Source organism: Pelophylax lessonae (assembly GCF_965119305.1).
Source record: "Pelophylax lessonae genome assembly, chromosome: 5".
Taxonomy (NCBI): Eukaryota; Metazoa; Chordata; class Amphibia; order Anura; family Ranidae; genus Pelophylax; species Pelophylax lessonae.
This window is the reverse complement of record NC_138772.1, coordinates 460,765,338-460,789,952: the sequence shown is the minus strand read 5'-3', so window position 1 is coordinate 460,789,952 and position 24,615 is coordinate 460,765,338. Positions and strand designations below refer to the sequence as shown.

Below are 24,615 nucleotides of genomic sequence, written 5' to 3'. Positions count from 1 at the left end.
AGATTTGGCAGGTCTGCCACTGACACCCTGTGCTTTTCACAGATGAGAGCAGGTTCCCCCTAAACACATGTAACATACATGAAAGAGTCTGCAGAAGCTATAGTGGTGGGTTAGTGATGGTCTAGGGAGGCATAACAATGGAGGGATGCACAGACCTCCTACGGGCTAGATGATGGCACCCTGACTGCCATTCAGTGTCGGGATGAATCTTTGGACCCATTGTCAGACCCTACCCTGGTGCAGTGGGAATACCCCAGGACACCATCCGTCGTCCCATTAGGAGCATGTCCCGACGTTGTTAGGCATGCATACAAGCACGTGGGGGGCCATACAAACTACGAAGTGCCATTTTGAGTTGCTGCAATGAAATTACAGCAAAACGGACTAGCCTGCTGCATCATTTTTTTTCACTTTGATTTTCGGGTGTCTGAATTCAGCCCTCTGTAGGTTGATAATTTTCATTTCCATCAAACGATGTGGCATCCTTTTGTTCTTAACACATTACCCAGTCAATATCCGTATTGATATGCAGCATAATATTTTTCCCAATTGAGATCTGATGTGTTTTCAAAAGTGTTCTTTTAATTTTTTTTTTTTTTTATATAATTTACAGAAGACTGTTATTGGCAAGATATGCTAGAGCTAACGATCAGAGACTGTTCTAAAGGAGTGGTTGAAGAAAGTCAGAGACTAGATCTGTTGCATGACACTGATAGAGATTACTCCTTATTAAAGGCCCTTTTTACTAATCCTTGTTTCCACTTCTGACTGATGGGACCACACGTGGCCCTCTTGTTGCAGGTTGGGTACCAGGGCTTTAGAGTCTTTGTTGTAACCTATGTTCATAGTCCGGGCACAGGTGCACTTCGTCTGTAATGCCTCTTGCATAGATAAACCATAGTAGTAGTCGTAGTATAATAGTCTTTGCCATGGGTTAATAGGTGACCTTCTTAGTGTACGCTTTGTCTTGGCAGGTGGTATGTGCAGCACTGAAGGAGGAGATGTCGATAATGGTGAAGAGCTCTCCAGCAGACCTGGTGACAGCAACTGACCAGAAGGTGGAAGAGATGATTATCTCATCCATCAAGGAGAAATATCCAACTCACAGGCAAGGCTACGATTCACTATAGACCACACTGAATGCCATTCGGATATTTGTATTGTTCCAAACGATGCTATGTATGTAGGCTGACCAATATCCTTACACACAACTAACTTTGTGCCCCCCCCTCTCTCTTTCAGCTTTATTGGTGAGGAGTCTGTAGCAGCAGGTCAGAAAAGCATACTGACCGATAACCCAACGTGGATCATTGACCCCATCGATGGCACCACTAACTTTGTACACAGGTAGTTTTTATTTTTTAACAATCGTAACCTATAGAAAGGAACGTTTTCCGTGGCATATAATTTATCTATATAGGTGATTTTGATATGATTGGTCAAAATCTATTGCATCAATGTGGTTTTTAATCAGTGAAACATCAATTTTATTAGTTGTACAACTGAATATCCCAAAACTGAATTTGCTACCAAACTAGTCACAAAATGTAGCAATTCCGTTGCTCAGACCGCCATATAACTGCAGTGTCTTCTCTACATTTTGTTCTTGCATGTGACTACTACTCCTCAAGATGCCGCAGTTGGGCTCCTTTCACAAAGCCAGTTTGTTACAGCCTCCAGGTTCCTACAACAAGAATTTGTGTCCAGGCTTGGACCTCTGTCCCAGAACTGCAGCTAATCCCAGTGTGTGTGGCTGCATGCGATCAGCAGCGACCGTTGTCAGCCCACCTTTAGTTTAAATTGGCTGAGAGACCGATGCTGATCACAAAACCCAGTCTATCCTGCAGCAAGGTTTAGTGAAAGAGGCCTTAAAGCGTAACTCCACTTTTGTTGGGAAAATAAATATTCCCCTCCTATGTGATCTATGTACATTGCAAGGATTGGAACAACCTTTGTTGCAGATTCTTACCTTTTTGTTGTTCTGAAGAAATCCCTCTGTTTCTCTGTGCTCCTGTGGGAAAATTAGTCTAATGGGAGTGATTTCATAATTCTCAATCAGAAATGTTTTTTTTATTTTTTTATTCAAACATAGACTTTATAGGCTATGTGAACCTCTTTTCTTAGTACTGGATGGATGCTGTGCAGCATGTCCTAGCTGATCTTTAGACTGCTAGGAAAAATGTATTGGAATAGTGGAGTACTTGTAACTCTGCAGACATCGGTTACTTGGTGGAGTTTCAAAATATAGGCAGTCAGCAGGTTCTTCTACCTTCCAGTCTCCAGACATTACTGAACAATCTGTTCTGGATTGACCATTCCAATTCAGTGCAAGAGGTTTAGGAGGGCCCTGCTCATGAGAACTTACAATCTAGATCTTATTGTGTCATTTGTTTGCCTAGGTTTCCATTTGTGGCGATCTCTATTGGATTTGCTGTCAATAAGAAGGTAGGTTGCACAAACACTTTATATATTGATTTATATTTGCATCGGCCACTTTTATTAGGTACACCTGTTCAATTGCTTGTGAACACAAATTGCTAATCAGCCAATGACATGGCACCAACTCGCTGCATTTAGGCAACTAGACATGGCATGTGGCATGGTTGTTGGTGCCAGACAGGCTGGTCTGAGTATTTCAAGAACTGCTGTTCTACTGGGATTTTTACGCACAACCATCTCTCAGGTTTACATAGAATGCTGGGAAAACGAGAAATCAAGTTAGCGGCAGTTGTGTGGCTGAAAATGCCTTATTGATTTCAGAGGTGAGAGTAGAATGGGCAGACTGGTACGAGATGATAGGACAACAGTAACTCAACTACTTGTTACAACCAAGGTATGCAGAATACCACTTCTAAAAGCACAACACATCGAACTTTTAAAACAGATGGGCTACAGCAGCAGAAGACCACTCCGGGGTCCACTTCTCTCAATTAAGAACAGGTAACTGATGTTACAATTCACACAGGCTCACTAAAGATGTTTGCGTCATGTCTCTTAATGGCAGTGTCTTGGTAGAGGAGCTAGATTTTGCTTTTGTCATATCCGAGCTGCCCCCCTGGTGATTGGCAGGGTAATAATCAAGAGGAAGCAGCAGGAGAGGTTTAGGAAGCACAGTTCCACAGAATGAGTGAAGTGGAAGCAGAGAGATCCTCACCTACAGCAAGGATAGAAATGATCAGTACAGTAGTGACATCATCAAATTTCACTACAAATCTTGTAAAATTAGCAGTGGAAGGCAGCAGTGCTTTGGATCCCACACTTCTAAAAAAACAGCTATGAGGCTGTAGGCACAGGAGGGGCAATGAAAAAGAGAAACTTTAAGATATGTTTAAATCTTTCAAGGTGTTGCCTAATTCAGGGGTGCTCAACCTGTGGCCCTCAACCTCAAACCAGGGAAGTGCATGGGTTAGCAGCCTGTTGTTCGCAATCTGGGCTTTGCTGACCCGCCATTGCAGAGCATCAGAGTACATGGAGCGGGCGCCAGCAGCGGAGGAAGCTGGCGGCTGTGGAGGGAGTAGGACCGCAAAAGCCGATGCTGCATTTTTGCAGTGGGCATTTCAGCACCTGTATCAGGCTGCTGTCACACTGTTCTGCAGCTGCGGCTTTTCTGCAGGTTAGCTGCACTGAGCCATAGACTTCTGTTATATCCTGGGGGTTTGGTGAGCTTTCTGAAAGCACACCAAAACTCGTGAATGCAGGCGTTTTGGTCCCTTCGGAAAATCCAGCACACCCGCAGGATATACTAGAAGTCTTTGACAAAGGTGCGCTGCACTGCATCAGCCTTATAAGGGGCTCAGGACAGTAAGGGCTTGTCTACATTTGCGCTTTGGGGGGGGGCGGGGCAGTAAAACCCCATAGTTTTTACCACATCTCTCGACCAGTCTTGTAGAGGTAGCAATGACAACCCTGTCTAATGCTCCAGGGGGCCTGTGTGACCTACCTGTCACATTCTGTTTTACACTTGGACAGGAAGGGTGGCAAGGGGGACATATACAGGACCTGATTTCCCCCCCCCCCCCCCTCCATTTTGCTCCTGCAACCACTGAAAGCCGGATTCTCCTCCTCTCCCTCCCACCGGCATTCAGCGAAAGCAGGAGGCAAATGTTCATTGTGCTATTCAAAATAAAAATAAATTGAAGTTCTGAACAATGTCATTTAATTGTGCCCCCGTGACCAGTAACCAAATCGCTCGATCTTCAAAAGGTTGAGCACCCTTGGTCTAGATGTTTCCTATTAGATGGCAAACCTTCACTATTTTGAGTTTGGATCCAATTTAATTTAAATTTAAAATAATATAATTTCCAGATTTAGCATAGTTATATATTTGCTGGATAATTAAAAAATCAGTCGCGGGCCCTGATGATGCAATGTCAGGAATATGGTGGTAGCGTACAAAGCGGCTTAGATCCAGGAATAGTTACACATGTTGAGCACAGCTGACGAACAGAGCTGGCACTGATGCAAAGCAAACACACAGTCAGAACTAGTCATTTGCCTGACTTTTTTTTTTTTTAATTGAACTAAAATATTCATCTTTATTTTCTCTCATCCACATTGACTACACCCAGTCATTAGAAATGTGTAATTCATAACAGAATCCCTCATTTATAGCAGACTGCTAACCATAATTATACCTCAAACATGCTTCTCTGTGTTAATATAATGCTGTGATTCATTGATGTGTACAGTATATAGTTTAAGGTTTTAAAGCACCAATCATAAAATGTCAGTAAATCTATTGGACACTCTTCTGTAATTCCTTCTGTAAATGTTACTTCTGTGTTTTGTCTTTTTCCAGCAGTCTTAAAAAGAAAAAAAACACATACCGACTTAGTAAAACCATGCAGTACTTTACCAGTCAATCATATTACAAGTTACTGGAGTCTGATCATTAAAGTAGAACTAAAGGCAAAACTTTTTTACCATCTGTGTCCTCTTAGGGAGATTTCCCTTTTACTTCCTGTCCCATAGCCTAAACAGGAAATGAGAGGAAATCCATCCAAAGTCACTGAACTAGTGACTAGAGCTAGTGTCCTCCATTGGACGTTTTCCCCACTTTTACTGTTCTGGAGACAATGCAAAGAATGGGCTTTTATTTTCAATGACAAACCCCTGACATTAGATAACAAGTCTGTGTGTGTATATCTTTCCTTAGGTAGAATTTGGAGTTGTGTACAGTTGTGTAGAAGATAAGATGTACACTGGCAGAAAAGGAAAAGGAGCCTTTTGTAATGGTCAGAAATTGCAAGTCTCTGGACAGAAAGGTAAGTGTCTCTTCAGGGTCTCAAACTGATGTCAAGCTAATACCATCAACACAAGCCCAGAGCCTATTGACACGGGTCCTAAAAGTTGACTTTTTATCTTTTTGCCCTGATTACATTAGAGGTCACCTCAGTTGGTGCCAACAGCAGGAAGCAAACATACAGACAGGGAGGGGACTAGAGAGGGGGACGGAGTGCTTCATTTACAGCATGGGATGGTTTAGGGAAGTCGAACACCATCAGATATACTAAGTGTAGTGTTGTATGCAGGGCTGCGGTTATAAAACACGGGCCCCATACAGCCAACCTAACAGGGCCACCCTCAAATAGTATACTGTGCTTCAGTTGTGAATGACCACAGTGAGTGAGACTAGTACCAATCACTTCTTCTGTTTATTTAGGAAAGGATTGGGCTGGTAAATGACATTTATTGGACCCTTACCCTTCTTTCCATCCTTAAGGATCCTATTGTGTGCATGCAGATGCCACTGGGAAGGAAAGGAGGGAAGTCGGAGGCACTGTAGGGGTGGGGGAGCACACTGGGGGGCCTGGGCAGCAAGGGGAAACATGGTGCACAGGTAGGGTAATCAGTGTGGGGGGGGGGGGGATGCAATTACTGGAACTGATCTCCTGTTTGGCTCTTTCTGCAGCAGCTGAAAGCCAGTGGGAGGGGGAGAAGATTCCAGCTTTCAGCTGCTGCAGAAAGCCATACAGGGGATCAGTTCCAGTAATTGCACCCCCCCCCCCCCCGCCCGCCCTAATTTCCCCTCTTTCCTGCTCTATCTACATGACAGTGGGGCATGCACAGAAAATTTACTAAAATTATAACCCTTCCCTACTGTTCAATCTTTCTACTACTGATATTCAGCAAAACCAGTGTGAGCGATGTTGCCCTTTGCTCTCCACTGCTAGACATACTGCTCACTGTAATAATGCCCACATTCCTCTCCAGCAACTACTCAGTGCTTTCATATATTTTTGCAATCAATTCCTTCAAAACCTGTCCATCTTCTTTACCTCTGACCATCTCTAGCACATACTGCTCAATACCATTGTGTCTGCACTCCTGTTCTGCACATGCTACCACTTATAACATCTACACTCCTCTCCTGCACACATACTGCCTGCTGTCATACCCTCTGCCCTTCACTCCTGTACATACTACCTGCTGTCATACCCTCACACTTCTCTCCTGCACATACCGCCTGCTGTCTTACTCCTTACTCACTCCTCTCCTGTATATTCTGCTCACTGTCATACCCTCTGCACTCCTCTCCTGTGCATACAGTGAATATAAAGTCTACACACCCATGTTTAAATGTCAGGTTTCTGTGATGTAAAAAAATAAGACCAAGATAAAAAATTTCAGAACTTTTTCCATATTTAATGTGACCTATAAACTGTACAACTCAGTTGAACAGCAAACTGATATTTTTTAGGTGGAGGGAAGTAAAATAATATGGTTGCATAAGTGTGCAGAGCAGACCCTTAAACTAATACTTTGTTGAAGCACCTTTTGATTTTTAGCTGCGTACGAAAAGGTGCTGGTGGACTCACTGATTGTGTCTGTGCGTGAGACTTTTAAAAAAATGGAGGATGCAGCTCAAGCTGCGGCGGAGGCGCCGGTTCTCTTTGGCACTCACAAGTCGTCTGGAGCGGCGAAGGTGTTTCCCTTCTCCTCCTATTTTGAGAGATTTGTCGCAAAAGAGTGGGAACGTCCAAAATGTCCCGATTTGCAATGAGGTACCCTTTTGAAGAGTCCCTCCTCAAAAAGTGGACTGTTCCCCCGATGTTGGATCCCCACCAGTTTCCAGGTTGAATAAGACAGCCATGATTAATGTTGAAGAGGATCCGGCTGACAGGATGGTGGAGGCTGTGGCCCACAATATGTTTTACTGTTGCGGGTTCGGCACATGCTGTTCATCATTGCCCTGGTGTCACAAACTCTGACCGAGTGGACTAAACTTTTATGCCGTGACCTGGAAGGTGAGCAAGTCCCCCTGGCCTTTGCTAAGCTGGCAAACCAGTTGGTCCAGGGGCTGCAGTTTATCTGTGATGCCTGCTTGGATGTGGCTCCCCTGGTTTCTATACTGTCTGTCTGTTTCGGCAGTGGTCCTTGGGCATGTTTTGTGGCTCAAATGTTGGTCTGCGAACCAGATCTCTAAAAAAGCCTTAACTGATCTTCCTTTTCCTGTTTGGAGCTACCCTGGATGACATCTTTAAGAGTCTTGCAGTGGGGAAGAGTACTTTTTCTTCGGCAGGCTAGTAAGGGTAAGGAACCTTGTCGCAGACTGGGCCCTTCCTTCTCGGCTCACAAGAAGTTTTTTTTATCCCCCAGGGTTGGCTGACAAGGGTTCAAAGCCTTTTAAGGCCTCTTCAGAGGGATCCAAGCTTCCTTGGTCTGGCAAGCCAAGAGCAAGATTTTTCAGACCCGCGGACAAGGCTCCTTAAGCATGAAGGCATGCCCTCACCTGTGCCTGGGGTGGGGGGACGTCTTTTCTGGTTACTGGACCCATGGATTTCCCTGGTGCAAGACAAGTGGGACCACAAAGTGATATGGTTCAGGTACAAGATCAAGTTTCATTCTACCCCTCTGGAAAGGTTCTTTCCTTCCAACGTGCGTCTGTTTCTGGACTGATTACAGGTTGGAGGCAGTGCAAGACCTGTTACTTTGGAGGCAGTGCAAGACCTGTTACTTCAGGGGGGATTGTCCCGGTTCTAACCTCTGAATGCTTTCAGGGGTTTTATTCTAAACTGTTCACGGTCCCAAGGAAAGAGGGCAAGGTGCGTCCAATTCTGGACCTCAAGTCACTAAACTGCTTTGTGCAGGTGCAGAAGTTCAGAATGGAGTCCATTCGCACGGTGGTGCCATCCCTGCATCAGGGGGATTTCCTTGCCTCTATCGACATCAAGGACACTTGCATACACATTCCAATATGTGTCTGTCACCAGCACTTCTTCTGCTTTGCCGTGGGAGAGGAGCATTATCAGTTCATTGCGTTACCTTTTGGTCTCACCTCAGCTCCTCGGGTCTTCACAAAAGTGTTGGCCCTGGTGCTGGCATTGTTAAGCCAGCGGAGGGATCGCAGTACTGGACTACTTCCAAGTCCAGAGTCCCCTACTGCTCTGGTGGACAACGTGGAAATCCATATACAGACTCTGGAGTTCAGCTGGCTTCTGAATTATCAGAAGTCTGCTCTGGTTCCTTCCACAAAGTTGGACTATCTGGGTCTGGACTTGGCTTTAGCCAGTGTGTTCCTTCCTCTGGACAAACTCCAGAAATGGCATGCTGCTTCATCTCCTGGTGTCCAGCAGGTGGTCTTCCCTCCGGACTTGAATGCGGGTGCTGGGCCTGATGGTTTCCACCTTTTGAGGCAGTCCTGTTTGCACAGTTCCATACGTAACTGCAAAGGGAGATCTTGGCCAAATGGGACAAGTGTCCGAAGTCTGGACATTCAGATCCGGCTGAGCCAGGAAACAAAAGGGTCCCTGATCTGCTGGCTTCGCTCTCCAACTCTTCGACAGGACAGATCCTTTCTCCACTTGTATTGGACAGTGGTCACCATGAATGCCAGTCTGTCCGGGTGGGGAGGTGCCCTGGGCCTGAGCTCCGCTCAGGGGGTCTGGACACTGGAATCCAGACTACTGATAGATGTCCTGGAACTAAGAGCGATCAGGCTGTGCCTGGATCACTGGACAAATAGTCTTTGGGGGTGTCCAGTGCGAATTCAGGGGGGCACAAGAATTGTTTTGGCAGCTCTGGAGGTAGCTGACATAATACGATGAGCAGAAAGATTTGTTCCAGCCCTCTCCACAGTACACATTCCAGGGGTGGAAAACTGGCAGGCAGATTATCTCAGTAGCAGGCGTTAGACCAAGGGGAGTGGTCCCTTCATCCGGAAAGGGTTTCATCCGTTGTCTCCGGTGGGGCACCCCCGAGGGGGGTCTGTTGGAGTCTCGACTCGACAGAAAGGTGCAGAGGTTTGTGGCACGGTCATGGATCCTCTGACGGACGCCACCGACATGCTGGTGACCCCATGGGCCCAGTATCATCTAATTTTACGCCTTCCCTCCTTGAGCTTCTGCGGAGAATCTTGCGCAGGATCGAGGCAGAAGGGATTCCACCTTAAATACCATCAAGGACCAGGTGTTGGCCTTGGCAGTCTTCTTTCAACGACCCTTGGCCACACACTCCCTGGTGCGTTTTTTTTTTTTTATTCAGGGGGTTCAACATTTGACTCCTCCAGTGCAGTCGCCATTACCGCCTTGGGAACTCAACTTGGTGCTTTCAGTCCTCCGTAAGCCACCATTTGAAAATATTCGGGAGATTTCCCTGCTTACGCTGTTCAATAAGGTGGCCTTTTTGGTGGCAATAACCTCTGCGTGCAGGGTGTCTGAATTGGCGGTGTTATCTTGTCACTCCACTTACTTGGTGGTCCACAAAGATAAGGTTGTTCTTCGCCTTGTCCATTGTTTCTTCAGAAAGTTGTCTCTGATTTCCATTTGAATGAGAACATTGTATTACCTTCCCTGTGTCCTAGGCTGGAACATGCTAAGGAAGTGGCGTTGCATGCCTTAGATGTGGTTTGGGCGATTCGGGTGTACCTGGCAGCTACAGTCAGGTTCCTCCTTTCCCTGTCAAGGCGCACTCTACTCGTTGCTTCCTTGGCCTTCTATCATGAGGTGTCCGTGATGCAGGTTTGCAAAGCTGCCACCTGGTCGTCAGTGCACACTTCCACAAAATTCGATAAAGTGGATGCTTCTTTTGACCACAAGGTTTTGCAGGCTGCTGTTTAGAGGACCTGTTCCCTCTTTGGGGGTGTAATGTTTTCAGGTGGGTTGCAGTTGTTGAGCTCCTGTTACCTGGTTGGCTACGGTTTAGCCTTGGGAATTTTCTCTTGCTGTTCCCACCCCTCATGTTTGACACTGCTTTGGGACGTCCCAAAGGTCAAGAAGATCAGGAGCTTTGTCCGTCAATGAACAAAAGAGAAAATGGGATTTTTGACTCGCCGTAAAATCCATTTCTCTGATTTACATTGATGGACACAGCACCCACCCCTCTATGGAATTGTGATACTTCTGACTCTGCTTGTAACAAAACAGAGTACCTACAGCAGAGAGAGGGAGTATACCTCCAGGGACTGCCCATAGACGTAGCCAGTCGTGTTTTTTTTTTTTTTTTTTCTCTGCCTAGTGTCCTACTTCTGTAGGGGGCAGTATAACACAATGGTCAAGAAGATCAGGAGCTGTGTCCGTCAATGAACATCAGAGAAATGGATTTTACAGGATGTCAAAAATCACATTTTTACCACAAGCTTTTTGAAGACTTCAGATGTTTTTCTTAAGAAAAGTCTTCCATCGTGCCACACTACCCCATAGCCCAAACGTATAAAGAATACGGGAGTTGCTGTCACATGTACTTGCCAGATATTCCTGCATCTCCTTTAATGTTGCTGTAGGCCTCTTTGCAGCCTCCCTGACCAGTTTTTTTTTTTTTTTTTCTTGAATTTTGAAGGGACGTCCAGTTCTTGGTAATGTCACTGTAGTGCCATATTTCCTCCACTTGATTAATGACTGTTTTCACCGTGTTCCATGGTATATCTAAGGCTGGATACGCATTATACAACTTTGGTTGTTTGATTTCCTTTAGATTTACCATCAACTGTGTAGTGTAAGAGCCTGCCTGATTGCATACAAATTGAAAGTGTTTAGGTTTAACCTCATATTTTATGGTTTTGATAAATTGTAAGATAAAAATCTAAAGATAATTGTATAGTGCGTATCCAGCTTAATGCCTTGGAAATTCTTTTGTACCCTTCTCTTGACTGACACCTTTTAACAATGAGATCCCTTTGGAAGCGCTCTGCGGACCATGGCTTTTGCTGTAAGAAAATGTCAAAGACCTACTAGAACTGCTGAACTTTATTTGGGGTTAATCAGAGGCACTTTAAATGATGGCAGGTGTGTACTGCCTCCTGTTTAACTATTTAACATGAGTTTGAGCCTAGGTTTACACTGAATGCGGGTTTGAAATCGTCTGAGTTCAGCTGAATTTGCACGATTTCAAACTGGCATTTCAGTTCGACTTCAGAGGTGATTTGAGAGACATCTGTGCGAGTTCATAGAGTTCTATTGAAATTGCCCCCGAAGTCCCCAAAAATAGTGCAGGAACTACTTTTAGGAATCAGTGCGGCGCTGTTGTCTGCAAATCGCATGTCAAATTGACTCGATGTCATTGGGGGCTGAATGTGATTGCTTAATTCTGAACACAACTACATCCCCAGGTGTAGGGTGTGCACACTTGTGCAACCACATTTATTTATTTGAATTTTTTTTTTTATGATTACTAACTCCCTCTAAGCGCCGGTTCACATTACCACGACGCTACTTGCAGGGGCGACCTCCGAGATCGCGGTGCGAGCAGCGCGCCGCGACCTCGGAGCGGCCGCCACGGACTTCATAACATTGAAGTCTATGGCGGTCGCCTCCTGGTCGCCCCAAAGAAGCTCCGGACCCTTTTTCTAGGTCGGAGCGACTTGTGTCGCTCCTATTAGAACGGGTCCGCAGCTTCCCTATGGGAGGCGACCTGCGGCGACCTGTGAGGCGACCAGGTCGCCCCAGTGTGAACCGGCACTAAAAGATTTTAGTTTGTTTTTTCAATTGAGTTGTACAATTTTTATAGGGCACAGTTCTGAAATGATTAATTTAATCTTCGTCTCTCTCTCTATAATATAATATTATATATATATATATATATATATATATATATATATATATATATATATATATATATATATATAAAATCACACACAGAAACCTGACATATTTTAACAGGAGTGTTTTAGACTTTTTATATCCATTGTACTGCCTGCTCTCATGCCCTCCACACTTCTCTCCTGCACATTGCCCCCATTTTCTGTGTGTGGAGACAGAGCTGTCAGGTCCCGCTGTTCTCTATGGGGGAATCGGATGAGAACGGACCGCCTGTCCGTTCTCATCCGATCCGCTCGACGGATGGAAAATTGGGTTTTCATCCACCCAGATTTGACGGACCAGATGTCAGCAGACAAGTCTCCGCTGACATCCGATGCCCCATAGAGATGATTCATGGGGCATTCATTCAGATCCGCCTGAAAAACTGACAGGCGAATCTGAACGGTCCGCAAGTGTAAAAGGGGCCTCACACAGATCAAGACAGATTTGTGAACAATATTTGAGAGAAATAGGCCTTCCCTGTATATAGAAAGTCTGAGTTCAGCTCATGAAAAATGGGGGCAAAAAAGTGTTGTGTTTTTTCTAATTTTGTTCAGTGTAAAAGACTCAGTATTACACTGAAAAGTACCCAGGCCATTCACATTCTGAAGCCAAAAGCATACATATATGTAGCTAGTACAAAATTGTTTTTATTTCATATAGTGGACTATAATAGCTTAAAACTAATATTGCGGATACAAAATGCCTTTTTTTTTTTTTTTTATTGCAGACCAGGATTCAATCCTGTAACCCAAGGTTGTTAAAATGTACTTTTTACAAAGGTTGGGGGATTAGGGACACTAATGATCCTATTGTCCAATTGATGTCTTCTTCTAATCCCGTGCTGAGGGCTGGTTCTCACCTGGGGATGGGTCTCCCAAATACTGTATCCCCTTTTTCTCTCCCAACAACAAATCTGCTTAGGAAGGTTTGGTAGGCAACCAGGGAGGCACTTTCCATTACCGGACCTATGGAGTTCACTCCATTGTGGAGAATTACCCTGAAATGTATATAAGCTACAGGGATTTTCCTTATGGAGGCAGCAGGGGATATGGTTTTTCAGTCAGTTATACTATAGTAGGCACTCTCTAGGTGTATGATCATTTATGTGCGGAATTCCGATTAACACACACAAATTTCTATCAATATCTCCATCTCAGGCAGGTGATACAGACCCAAAAACAAACGCTAAATCTGGCCGTCTCTAGCTCCTTGCTGCTGCAAGAGGTTATGCGGAACCCATTGGACCACTGATATTGGATATATAGATAGTGATCAATGGGACATGATCCTAGAGGTCTCCTCCAGTTGTGTCAGTATCGGCTTCCCATAAACTTTCCCAACTATTTATCCTGCACAGAACTTCTCATACGTCTACTAAACGATTTGATTGGGGCCGGAGGGATTCTCCGCTATGCCCAAAATCTACAGTCCACAAAGGAGACTTTATACACATGATATGGTGTTGCCTGAAACTTGCACGATATTGGGCAGAGGTTATGCAGACTATTTCTGATCTAGCCCAAGCACCTATACCGCTCACCCTGCTGGTGTCTGTTGGGTGCGATCGATGCTAAAATGTATCCAAAAGGTATTTATATCATGGAAACCAGATTACTATACCTTACTAGAAAGTTGAATGCCTGATTTTGGTTGGCATCTACTTTGCCCACTAGGGCCCAGTGGGTTGCATATGTTAACGCTAGTCTTCTTGGGGAAAAACTGGCCTATCGCCATCGTAATGTGGTCAAAAAATGTAACCTGGTCTGGCAGAACTGGCTAGATAACCCTAGCCTTGCCCCTCCACAGCTAGTGATGGATAGATTGTTATGAATTTAAACCCACCAAAAGTCTTGTTGAGGTTTGCCGGAGCTTGGGACTTTTCCTATGTTCTATATATCGGCGTAGTTAAAATGATATCTTGAGCAGATGTCCATTAACAAGCTTTTTTCCCTGTTTTTTGCCCCAAAAACTGCATATGTGCTACATATCTGACTTTTATTTTCCTGTCTATATATGTAATACTATGTACAATACTTGTGTTCTGATTGATCTGTATATCGTATTATTGTACTGTATGGTAACTTTTATAATTGTCAATAAAAAAAAAAAAAAATTTGATTGGGGGGGAAAAAAAAATGTACTTTTAAATGAGTGCTTTGGATTCCTGATGGTTGTTGGTTTTTTTTTTTTTTTTTTTTTAACCCTTTAGTTAGTCAAGTCCTCTATTTTTGATTTACAGCAGTGCTGAATGAATATAACATATATTCCTGCTTTATATTTTGCAGATATAACCAAATCCATGATTATCACAGAGCTTGGATCAAATCGTAACCCAGAGGTCATTCAAATTGTTCTATGCAATATGGAGAGACTGTTGTGTATTCCAATTCATGGGTAATTTACGACCTAGTACTACAAATATTGTGACTGTTTTTATTTCCTTTGTCCTTTTTTTATTTTTATAATGGTCCAAATTGGTAGAACATGTGCCATGATGTGTTCTCAGCACATGCTTACAGTTGGTTGTGATTTTCAAATAGAACAATGACATTCTTTTCAGCCCCGGCTCACACTTGTGCGAGTGCGGGGTTCGCATGTAATGTCGGAGCGCACTGCTCCTTCATTACATGCGATCGGCTGTGCGGTGCGAGTTTAGCCATACACTTTGTATGGCTAAATTCGCACCGCAGCCGCAGCAAACACGCACAGGGACCCTTTTTGGAAGCCGCATCAGGATCGGATTGCACAGCTGTACACACTTGTGCGATCCGATCCTGTGCGAACTGCACGATCGCACTGCGATATGCGATCAAACTGGGGGTGTCGTTAAGATTACATTGACACCCCCAGCGTATCGCATATGGCAGTGTGAACTGCCGGGGGTGCGTGTGCGATGCGGGAACAGGCTGCGGATTCGCAGACTTCCCGCACTCGCATAAGTGTGAACCGGGGCTAATACTGCTTTGCTCTGATTCGATATTTTAAAGTGATACTAGACAGATTTTTTTTTGTTTATTTTTTTATTAAAAATAACAAACATGTCATACTTACCTGCTCTGTGCAGTGGTTTTGCACAGAGGAGCCCTGATCTTCCTCCTTTCGGTTCCCCTGCCGGCACTCCTGACCCCTTGCTCCTGTTGAGTGCACCCATATCAAGCAGCTTGCTATGGGGATACCCGAGCAGGCTCTCTACTGAGGCACTGCTCTGTCTGTCCACTCACACATGGAGTGTGGCTCAGCCCTGCACTCGCTCTCTCCTCAGTGGCTTACTGGCTGTGATTGACAGTAGTGGGAGCCATTGGCTCCCACTGCTGTCTCAGCCAATGAGGAAGAGAACCAGAAGGTAAGTGACTTGTATACATTGCTGAATCGAGATGGGGATCAGGTAAGTACAGGTCCCTCTCAAAAAATTAGCATATTGTGATAAAGTTCATTATTTTCTGTAATGTACTGATCAACATTAGACTTTCATATATTTTAGATTCATTACACACAACTGAAGTAGTGCAAGCCTTTTATTTTAATATTGATGATTTTGGCATACAGCTCATGAAAACCCAAAATTCCTATCTAAAAAAATTAGCATATCATGAAAAGGTTCTCTAAACGAGCTATTAACCTAATCATCTGAATTAACTAATTAACTCTAAACACCTGCAAAAGATTCCTGAGGCTTTTAAAAACTCCCAGCCTGGTTCATTACTCAAAACCGCAATCATGGGTAAGACTGCCAACCTGACTGCTGTCCAGAAGGCCATCATTGACACCCTCAAGCAAGAGGGTAAGACACAGAAAGAAATTTCTGAATGAATAGGCTGTTCCCAGAGTGCTGTATCAAGGCACCTCAGTGGGAAGTCTGTGGGAAGGAAAAAGTGTGGCAGAAAACGCTGCACACCGAGAAGAGGTGACCGGATCCTGAGGAAGATTGTGGAGAAGGACCGATTCCAGACCTTGGGGGGACCTGCGGAAGCAGTGGACTGAGTCTGGAGGAAGACTGGGGAGAGGGAAATGCCAAAATGCCTGAAGTCCAGTGTCAAGTACCCACAGTCAGTGATGGTCTGGGGTGCCATGTCAGCTGCTGGTGTTGGTCCACTGTGTTTTATCAAGGGCAGGGTCAATGCAGCTAGCTATCAGGAGATTTTGGAGCACTTCAAGCTTCCATCTGCTGAAAAGCTTTGAGATGAAGATTTAATTTTTCTGCACGACCTGGCACCTGCTCACAGTGCCAAAACCACTGGTAAATGGTTTACTGACCATGGTATTACTGTGCTCAATTGGCCTGCCAACTCTCCTGACCTGAACCCCATAGAGCATCTGTGGGATGTTGTGAAGAGAAAGTTGAGAGACGCAAGACCCAACACTCTGGATGAGCTCAAGGCTATCGAAGCATCCTGGGCCTCCATAACACCTCAGCAGTGCCACGCCGCATTGAAGCAGTCATTTCTGCAAAAGGATTCTCGACCAAGTATTGAGTGCATAACTGAACATAATTTTTTGAAGGTTGACTTTTTTTTGTATTAAAAACACTTTTCTTTTATTGGTCGGATGAAATATGCTAATTTTTTTAAATAGGAATTTTGGGTTTTCATGAGCTGTATGCCAAAATCATCAATATTAAAACAATAAAAGGCTTGCACTACTTCAGTTGTGTGTAATGAATCTAAAATATATGAACGTCTAATGTTTATCAGTACATTAAAGAAAATAATGAACTTTATCACAATATGCAAATTTTTTGAGAGGGAGCTGTATTTGGGGGGGGGGGGGGGGTGATTGCTGCACACAGGTTTTTTTCCCTTTTATGCATAGAATGCAGAAAGGTTAAAAAAAACCATAAGACTTTACAACCACTTTAAATAGTGTTGTAAAAAAGTGGCAACCACCCCAACCTAATAACTGGCCTTTGTAGTAAGATGCACATGGAAGGGCAATGCACATCACAAACTCACAAACAAAGGTTTGCCCAGCACACTTGCCAGCCTGCAAAGTCATCATGAAGGCCAAGAAACACATCAGACAGGTCAGGGATGAAGTTGTGAAGAAGTTTTAAAGCCGGGTTGGGGTATAAAAAAAATATCCCAAGCTTTGAGCATCTCACGGAGCACTGTTCAATCCATCATCCGAAAATGCAAAGTGTATGGCACAAATGCAAACCTACCAAGACGAGGCCATCCACCTAAACTGACAGACCGGGCAAGGAGAGCATTAATCAGAGGCAGCCAAGAGGGCCATGGTAACTCTGAAGGAGCTGCAGAGATCCACAGCTCAGGTGGGAGAATCTGTCCACGGGACAATTATTAGTCATACACTCCACATATCTGGCCTTTATTGAAGAGTGGCAAGAAGAAAGCCATTGTTGAAAGAAAGCAATAAGAAGTCCTGCTTGCGAGATGCCATGTGGGGGACACAGCAAACATGTGGAAGAAGGTGCTCTGGTCAGATGAGACCAAAATTTAACTTTTTGGCCTAAAAGCAAAACGCTATGTGTGGTGGAAAACTAAAACTGCACATCACCCTGACATCGTGGCATCATCATATTGTGGGGATGCTTTTCTTTAGCAGGGACAGGGAAGCTGGTCAGAGTTGATGGGAAGATGGATGGCACCAAATCCAGTGCAATCTTAGAAGAAAACCTGTTGGTCTGCAAAAGACTTGAGACTGGGATGGAGGTTCACCTTCCAGCAGGGCAATGACCCTAAACATCCAGCCAGAGCTGAACGCCACACTTTTCAGATATTTATTTGTAACACATTTTGATGACCATTTTATCATTTTCTTTCTACTTCACAATTGTCACTTTGTGTTGGTCTATCGCATAAAATCCCAATAAAATACTTTTATGTTTTTTGTTGTAACATGACAAAATGAGGGAAATTAAGGGATATAAATACAAGGCACTGTAAGTGTTCCAACTTGGGAGGATCTGAAAATTTATAGTTAGAACCGCAGTATACAGAGGCACCTTGACGTGGGCACTGCGGCTTACACATTTATTTGCAAATCTGTGAAAACAAAACCCTCTGTTTTTATGTGAATTGATGGACCGGATCAATTTGGTTGTTTTGCAGTCTAATCAGTAAGTGGGAAATCTTCGTTTTGTAAAGTAATGCTGTACCTTAAATCAGGGCTCGACAAACCCCAGGCGCCAGGTCGCATTTGCAACTAGAATTAGTGACCTGGCGCCTGGGGTACCCTGCAGGAGGTGTCCTGTCCCTTTTGCGCCCCCACTTCCTCCCCGAGTGTACGGACTTCCGCGCCGTCCAAAAATTGAGGCCCCGGCTTTTCGGCCTTCTTCTGTGAGTGAGAGAGGCTTCCAATGGGGAACTGGCGCCCTCTTGTGGTGGCCGGGAGTAATGACTTTCCACTGCCTGTTCTCAATGCAAGGAGAGGGAAGTTTTTGCAGGCTTCATCTCCCTATCCAGTTACCTTTGCTTAAAGGTAGGTGGACAGGGAGTGTGGTTATTATTATTATTAATAAATGTTTTAAATTAAAAAATAAATAATAATTTTTTTCTTTTTTTTTTTTTTTTTTTTTTTTTTTTTTAATTATTAAAAAAAATTATATATATATATATATATATATATATATATATATATATATATATATATATATATATATATATATATATATATATATATATATAAATTATTTTTTTCCGTCATCGCCATGGCACAGCCGAAGGCCCCTTTCACACGGGCTGTCTGATCAGGTCCGCCTGTCAGTTTTTCAGGCAGACCTGATCGGACCCTTCATTCTCCTCTATGGAGCAGTAATCTGCCGCCATCTGATCCTGTCTGCCAAAAACAGACGGATGGTTGTTCTATTTTCTATCCATCCCAACCGTGGATCGGCTCAGATGGCAGCGGATGGAAAGACAGTCTGTTTCCATCCAATTGCGCTATAGAGGAGAGTGGGGTTCTAGTCGTATTTATGTGTAAATTTAGTATCAGTTTTATTAACTAAAGCTTGGTTGTTTAAAAAATAAATAAACTGGCTCCTAACTTTTTTAGCTGGCTCCTAGATTTCAGGCAAATTTGTCAAGCCCTGCCTTAAATACTAAAAACCTTGTATGGGTTTCCCCACGCCATTCCTATCTATTATACTTGATCTTTTCAGAAATGCTTTAGCCTTTTCCCTTCCTAATGGCTGACCTGAAAGGGAAAAAAAAACAAAGATGGATATAATTGTAGTCCTCCCTGGGTGACCAACCATGGCTCCCTACATAGATAGTTGAGACGTGAGCATAGCAACACTAAGAGCCCTTTCACACTGAGACGCTTTTTCAAGCTCTTTGGCACTAAAAAGAAAAAAAAAAAAAACGCCTGAAAAGCTCATAAAAATCTATTGCCATTTAAAATCAATGAATGCTTTGACACTGGGTCTGTGCACTGGCAGGGCAGTGAAAAAATCCTGCAAGCAGCATCTCTGGAGCATGTGTGGAGCACTAAAAAAGCGCCTTAAAACTCCCCTCTCTATTGAAATGAATAGGTAGAGCCTAAAGTGCCGGAAAATCGATTTAAAGGCACCTCAGTGATTCTTGAAGCAGTTTGAGTCATGTGTCCTTAACCACTTTACGACCGCCCGCCGCAATTATACTGCGGCAGGCAGCTGCTCCTGCCCGAACTGCCGTAACAATACGTCGGTCGCGCGCAGGCAGCTAGGGGACGAGCACCCTCCCACCCCTGCTTGTCAGCGGGGATGCCAATGCACGCGGCTCCGATTGCCGTCTGACACCCGCGATCGTTCCCCGCTGAGAGAGGACGACAGGCAGCTGTTGTAAACACAGCTGACCGTTCTTCTCCCTGGAATGATCAGAGCTCCTGTGATCCTTCTATATAGGATCACATGTCTCTGTGATTAATTTCCCAAGCCCCTCACCCCACAGTTAGAAGCGCTCCTAGGTACACATTTAACCCCTTGATCACCCACATTGTTAACCCCTTCCCTGCCAGTGTCATTATTACAGTAACAGTGCATATTTTTAGCTGCAATTACTGTAGTAATGTCACTGATCCCCCCCCAAAATGTCAAATGTCAGTCAGGGGTCTGATCTGTCCGCCGCAATGTCGCAGTCCCGCAAAAAATCGCAGATCGCCGCCATTACTAGTAAAAAAAAAAACCAAAACAATAAAAATGACCTAAATCCTTCCCGTAGTTAGACGTGATAGCTTTTGCGCAAACTAATCAAAATACACTTATTGCAATTTTTTTTTTTTTAACCAAAAATATGTAGCAGAAAACAAATTGGCCTAAAATGTTAAATTTAGACTTTTTTAATTTTTTTTTTTTTTTAATGTTATATAGCAGAATGTGAAAAATTATATATATATATTTTTTTTTCAGAATTGTCGCTCTTCTTTTTCTTTTTTTTTTTTTTTTTTGTTTATAGCGCAAAAAATAAAAATGGCACAGGTGATCAAATACCACCAAAAGAAAGCTGTATTTGTGGCAAAAAACAGGATCGCACAACTGCGCAATTGTCCGTTAAAGTAACGCAGTACCTATTACAGGTACTTGTATAGCGCTGGCAATTTACGCAGCACTTTTCATATATATATATATATATATATATATATATATATATATTGTGCATTCACATCAGTCCCTGCCCTCAAGGAGCTTACAATCCAAAGTCCCTAACTCACATTCATACATATACACACATACTAAGGCCAATTTAGACAGGAATCAACTAACCTACCAGCATGTCTTTGGAGTGTGGGAGGAAACCGGAGTACCTGGAGAAAACCCACTCAGGCACAGTGAGAACATGCAAACTCCAGGCAGGTAGTGCTGTGGTTGGGTTTCAAACCTACAATCCCAGTGCTGCTAGGCAGACATGCTATGTTTTAGTATTCAAGCTGCCATGATCCCTTTTTAATGAATATTTTGAGTATGCTACATTATGCTTGTCCTATGCAGGATCCGTGCAGTGGGAACAGCAGCTGTGAACATGTGTCTGGTAGCTACCGGAGGAGCTGATGCTTATTATGAGATGGGAATCCATTGCTGGGATATGGCTGCAGCATCGGTTATAGTTACAGAGGCTGGTGGAGTCATCCTGGATGTAAAAGGTTGGTATTTTCAACAGTAAGTTACTTTTTAATATGTACAGAAAATAAACTTATTGGCCTATATTTTTTAAAGTACTATATTTATAGTCCTAAAAGTAATTTGCAAATGTTGGAGCATCTTCACAAAAATCAGTTCTAAAACCTTGCAACTGTCCTTTATCAGTCCACAAAGTGTAGATTCAGTTTGAATTGATATTAAAAATGACCCATTCTGGCCGGGGGGAAAAAAAAACAGTAATGCTCCTTCAGGAGATGGATTAAACACTGAGAAATTTTTGGCTTAGTATCCTCCTATATGTTTATAACTGAACAGTGCTGGATCAGAAAGGAGGTGAAGATGGACTTTAATGTCCCAATTTTGACTGCGACATATATTTAACTACCTCCCATCCGGCAATAGTGTATATATACGTCCTGCAGTTTAAAGCTAAATACCGGTGTTATGGCAGCAGATAGCTGCCATAACACTGGTATTTTTTTAAACTGCAGGCGATCAGCTTTCCGATAAGGGTGGTCCCAGCGGCGGATTCGCCGCGAGATCACCCTCTGGGATGGCGGAAGGGGTGCGCCGCCCCCCCCCCCCCTCCCGCCGCGTCCCGGTCCTTTTTCCCCGCTTACCGGACCCGCCGGCAGCGGGGAAAACAATCGGGTCCCGAATCCTCACAGACAGGATGTCGAGTGAGGGCAAGCTTGCCCTCACTCGACTCTATTGTCTTGGAGGACCGGAGCGACGGCAAATGTCGTTGCCAAGCAACTGGCTTAAAGGTCCCTTTTTTTTTTTTTTTTTTTTTTTTTTTTTTTTTTTTCCTTTCTATCTTTATTAGTGTACTTGTGAGATCTGAGGACTTTTTGACCCCAGATCTCACAAAAAACAGTTCCTGTCGTGCCTATTTCTATTACAAGGAATGTTTACATTCCTTGTATTAGAAATAAAAATGATCAATTTTTTTTTTTTAAAAAAACGGTGTAAAAATAATAAATAAAATAGTAAAAAAAAAAAAAATTAAAGCGCCCTGTCCCCGTTAGCTCGCGCGCAGAAGCGAACGCACACGGAAACCCCGCCCACATATGTAAACGGTGTTCAAACCACACATGTGAGGTATCGCCGCGATCGTTAGAGCAAGAGCAATTATTTGAGCCCTAGACCTCCTCTGTAACTCTAAGATGGCAACCTGTAGAAATTTTTAAATTGTCGCCTATGGGGATTTTTAAGTACCAAAGTTCGTCGCCATTCCGTGAGCGTGCGCAATTTTGAAGCATGACATGTTGGGTATCTATTTACTCGGCGTATCATTATATTTCACATTATGGAAAAAAATTGGGCTAACTTTACTGGATTCTTATTTTTTTATTAAAAAAAGTGAATTTTTTCCAAAACAATTGCGTTTGGAAGACCGCTGCGCAAATACGGTGTGATAAAAAATATTACAATAATCTCCATTTTATTCTCTAGGGTCTCTGCTAAAAAAAAATATATAATGTTTGGGGGTTCTAAGTAGTTTTCTAGCAAAAACAACTGATTTAACTTGTAAACACCAAATGTCAAAAATAGGCCTAGTAGGCAAGTGGTTAAGCAGAGTGAGCACAAGCCAATTATTATTCTGGCTGTGTGGTTTCAAAGATTAGCTCAGTTGCATATTAAATGCCTTCTAGATTTCATAAAATTTAGAGAAAAGTGTTCATGGGGTACAAGTTTTTGGAAAATAAAAGTTCCACGTGTCCCCTTTGCTTTTGGAAGTCCACGGGTAAACGACTCTTGCATTGCATTCTATGGCAGAGCGAGCTGAGCAGGTGGAGCAGCTCTGGTCAGCTGGGCCATAGAAGAGCGGTGTCTCCTAGAGCAGGCATTTGACAGATAATCTGAGGTCTGTACTGTGGAATAGGTTGGTTTGCAATGCAAAAAGGGGGGTTGGTAACCCCAATGTATTTGAAAAATATTGTTCTCTTTTAATGACTGCACTGTACCTTTTTTTTTTTTTTTTTTTTTTTTTTTTTTTTTTTTTCCCCCAATTCTTTCCACAGTAAATTGTTTGTGGGTTTTTATTTTTGCTAACTCTTTCCATCTTCCTATGTTTCAGGGGGATCATTTGACCTGATGTCTTGTAGAGTGATTGCAGCCAGCAGCCCAGAAATTGCAGAGAGAATCTCCAAGGAGCTGCAGCTTATTCCATTAGTGCGGGATGATGAGTAGTAGGAGTCGATCGATTTGTTGGATGCACTGTATTAACGTTGCACTCTAGAGTCACTCAGGTGGACATGCTGCCTCTATATGCAACCATATCAGGATTTTACCGCCTTCATTTTTCTTAAGTGACTTTTTATGTCAAATACTTGACAATATTATTTTTAGGTTAAATATTTTTGTTGTTTGTCATTTCATTTTGTCAGTCAAACATACACCAGGGGCCAGCGAGTAAGAACAAATTCTGAGATCGGTTTATTACTTGACACAGCACACATGGTTTATGATTCTGTTGCATTTTAAATGATATTAGTTACTTATGTTTTACAAATGACAGTAGCTTGTTTGTTATGCACTCACTTTAACAGATATATTGCAATGTCATGCCATAACAGGTGCAGTGTATTTTACTGTGTTCCATGACTTTCTGCAATGTTCGTGTTCCATTACTAGAAGGCATGTGGCTGAAAAGAAATCATACAGTAACTTGGAAAGCCCTTTTCTGCTCTCAGTTGACTATATGCAATGACACTCCTGTCCAAGTGCTATCTGGGAGTTTCCTTTTATGTATTGTGCAAAATTAAACTATAGATCTACAGCTGCTGTGTTATACGTGTTCCTCTGTTCTATTAATGTGTGTAAAGAGTCAAGGTTTTCCACTTTACCTTTTGGCTCCAACTGTACATTGGTGGGCTATGTGACATTCATAACCCTGCAAGTCATCTGCTTGAAAGGTACTACTAAATGGTCTGAAGTTATCACTTCTTGGACCTATATGGATTTTTCTGGCATGATACAGTCTAGACCTTGGAAACCTATTTACAAAGGCTGTGGCTGGGCTGCACTGTACTGGAATATGCAGTGCCTCGTGGAGTCTGATAGTGGCTAAAGGGATCAATCAATCCGTACTTGGTGGTATCGGGTATGATTAGTGCAGCCACTGCCAATCAGCATGCAGGCAGCCTTTCCACCTCCAACAACCCAAGTTCAATGAGTGGTTTATGTCCATATACAGAACATCCTAGTTTAGAAAATAGCAGCAGTGTGTGTGTGTGTGTGTGTGTGTGTGTGTGTGTGTGTGTGTGTATATAAGCGATGTTTAGGGGAAAAAAAAGTGCTTTACTTTTATTTCATTATTAATATGTTAAGTTGACATCTCTATACTGTGTAACTTGTGTTGCTCCCATCTTAGCTATTTTACACACACACTCTTTGCGTTGCTGTATTTGTCGATTAAAATGAATTTGAACTGGTTAGCACAGATGCTGAAGCTTAATGATCAGACAGTAAGATCTCTTGAAATCCCCAGTCCTGTTGTTGGTGATCTGGAAAAATCCCTTT

At 43.3% G+C, this 24,615-nt stretch overlaps 1 protein-coding gene across 1 annotated transcript in view; it reads left to right on the top strand.

Moving 5' to 3' along the window:
- Nucleotides 1–23,569, top strand: part of IMPA1 (inositol monophosphatase 1) — a 28,906-nt gene extending 5,337 nt beyond the window's left edge. The window contains exons 2-8 of the mRNA XM_082257767.1: nucleotides 975–1,108; nucleotides 1,243–1,347; nucleotides 2,400–2,449; nucleotides 5,160–5,264; nucleotides 14,303–14,411; nucleotides 20,941–21,092; nucleotides 23,171–23,569. Coding sequence (XP_082113893.1) covers nucleotides 975–1,108; nucleotides 1,243–1,347; nucleotides 2,400–2,449; nucleotides 5,160–5,264; nucleotides 14,303–14,411; nucleotides 20,941–21,092; nucleotides 23,171–23,283 — 768 coding nt within the window. The 3' untranslated portion in view covers nucleotides 23,284–23,569. The remainder of the gene's footprint in view (nucleotides 1–974; nucleotides 1,109–1,242; nucleotides 1,348–2,399; nucleotides 2,450–5,159; nucleotides 5,265–14,302; nucleotides 14,412–20,940; nucleotides 21,093–23,170) is intronic.
- The last annotated feature ends 1,046 nt before the right edge of the window (nucleotides 23,570–24,615 follow it).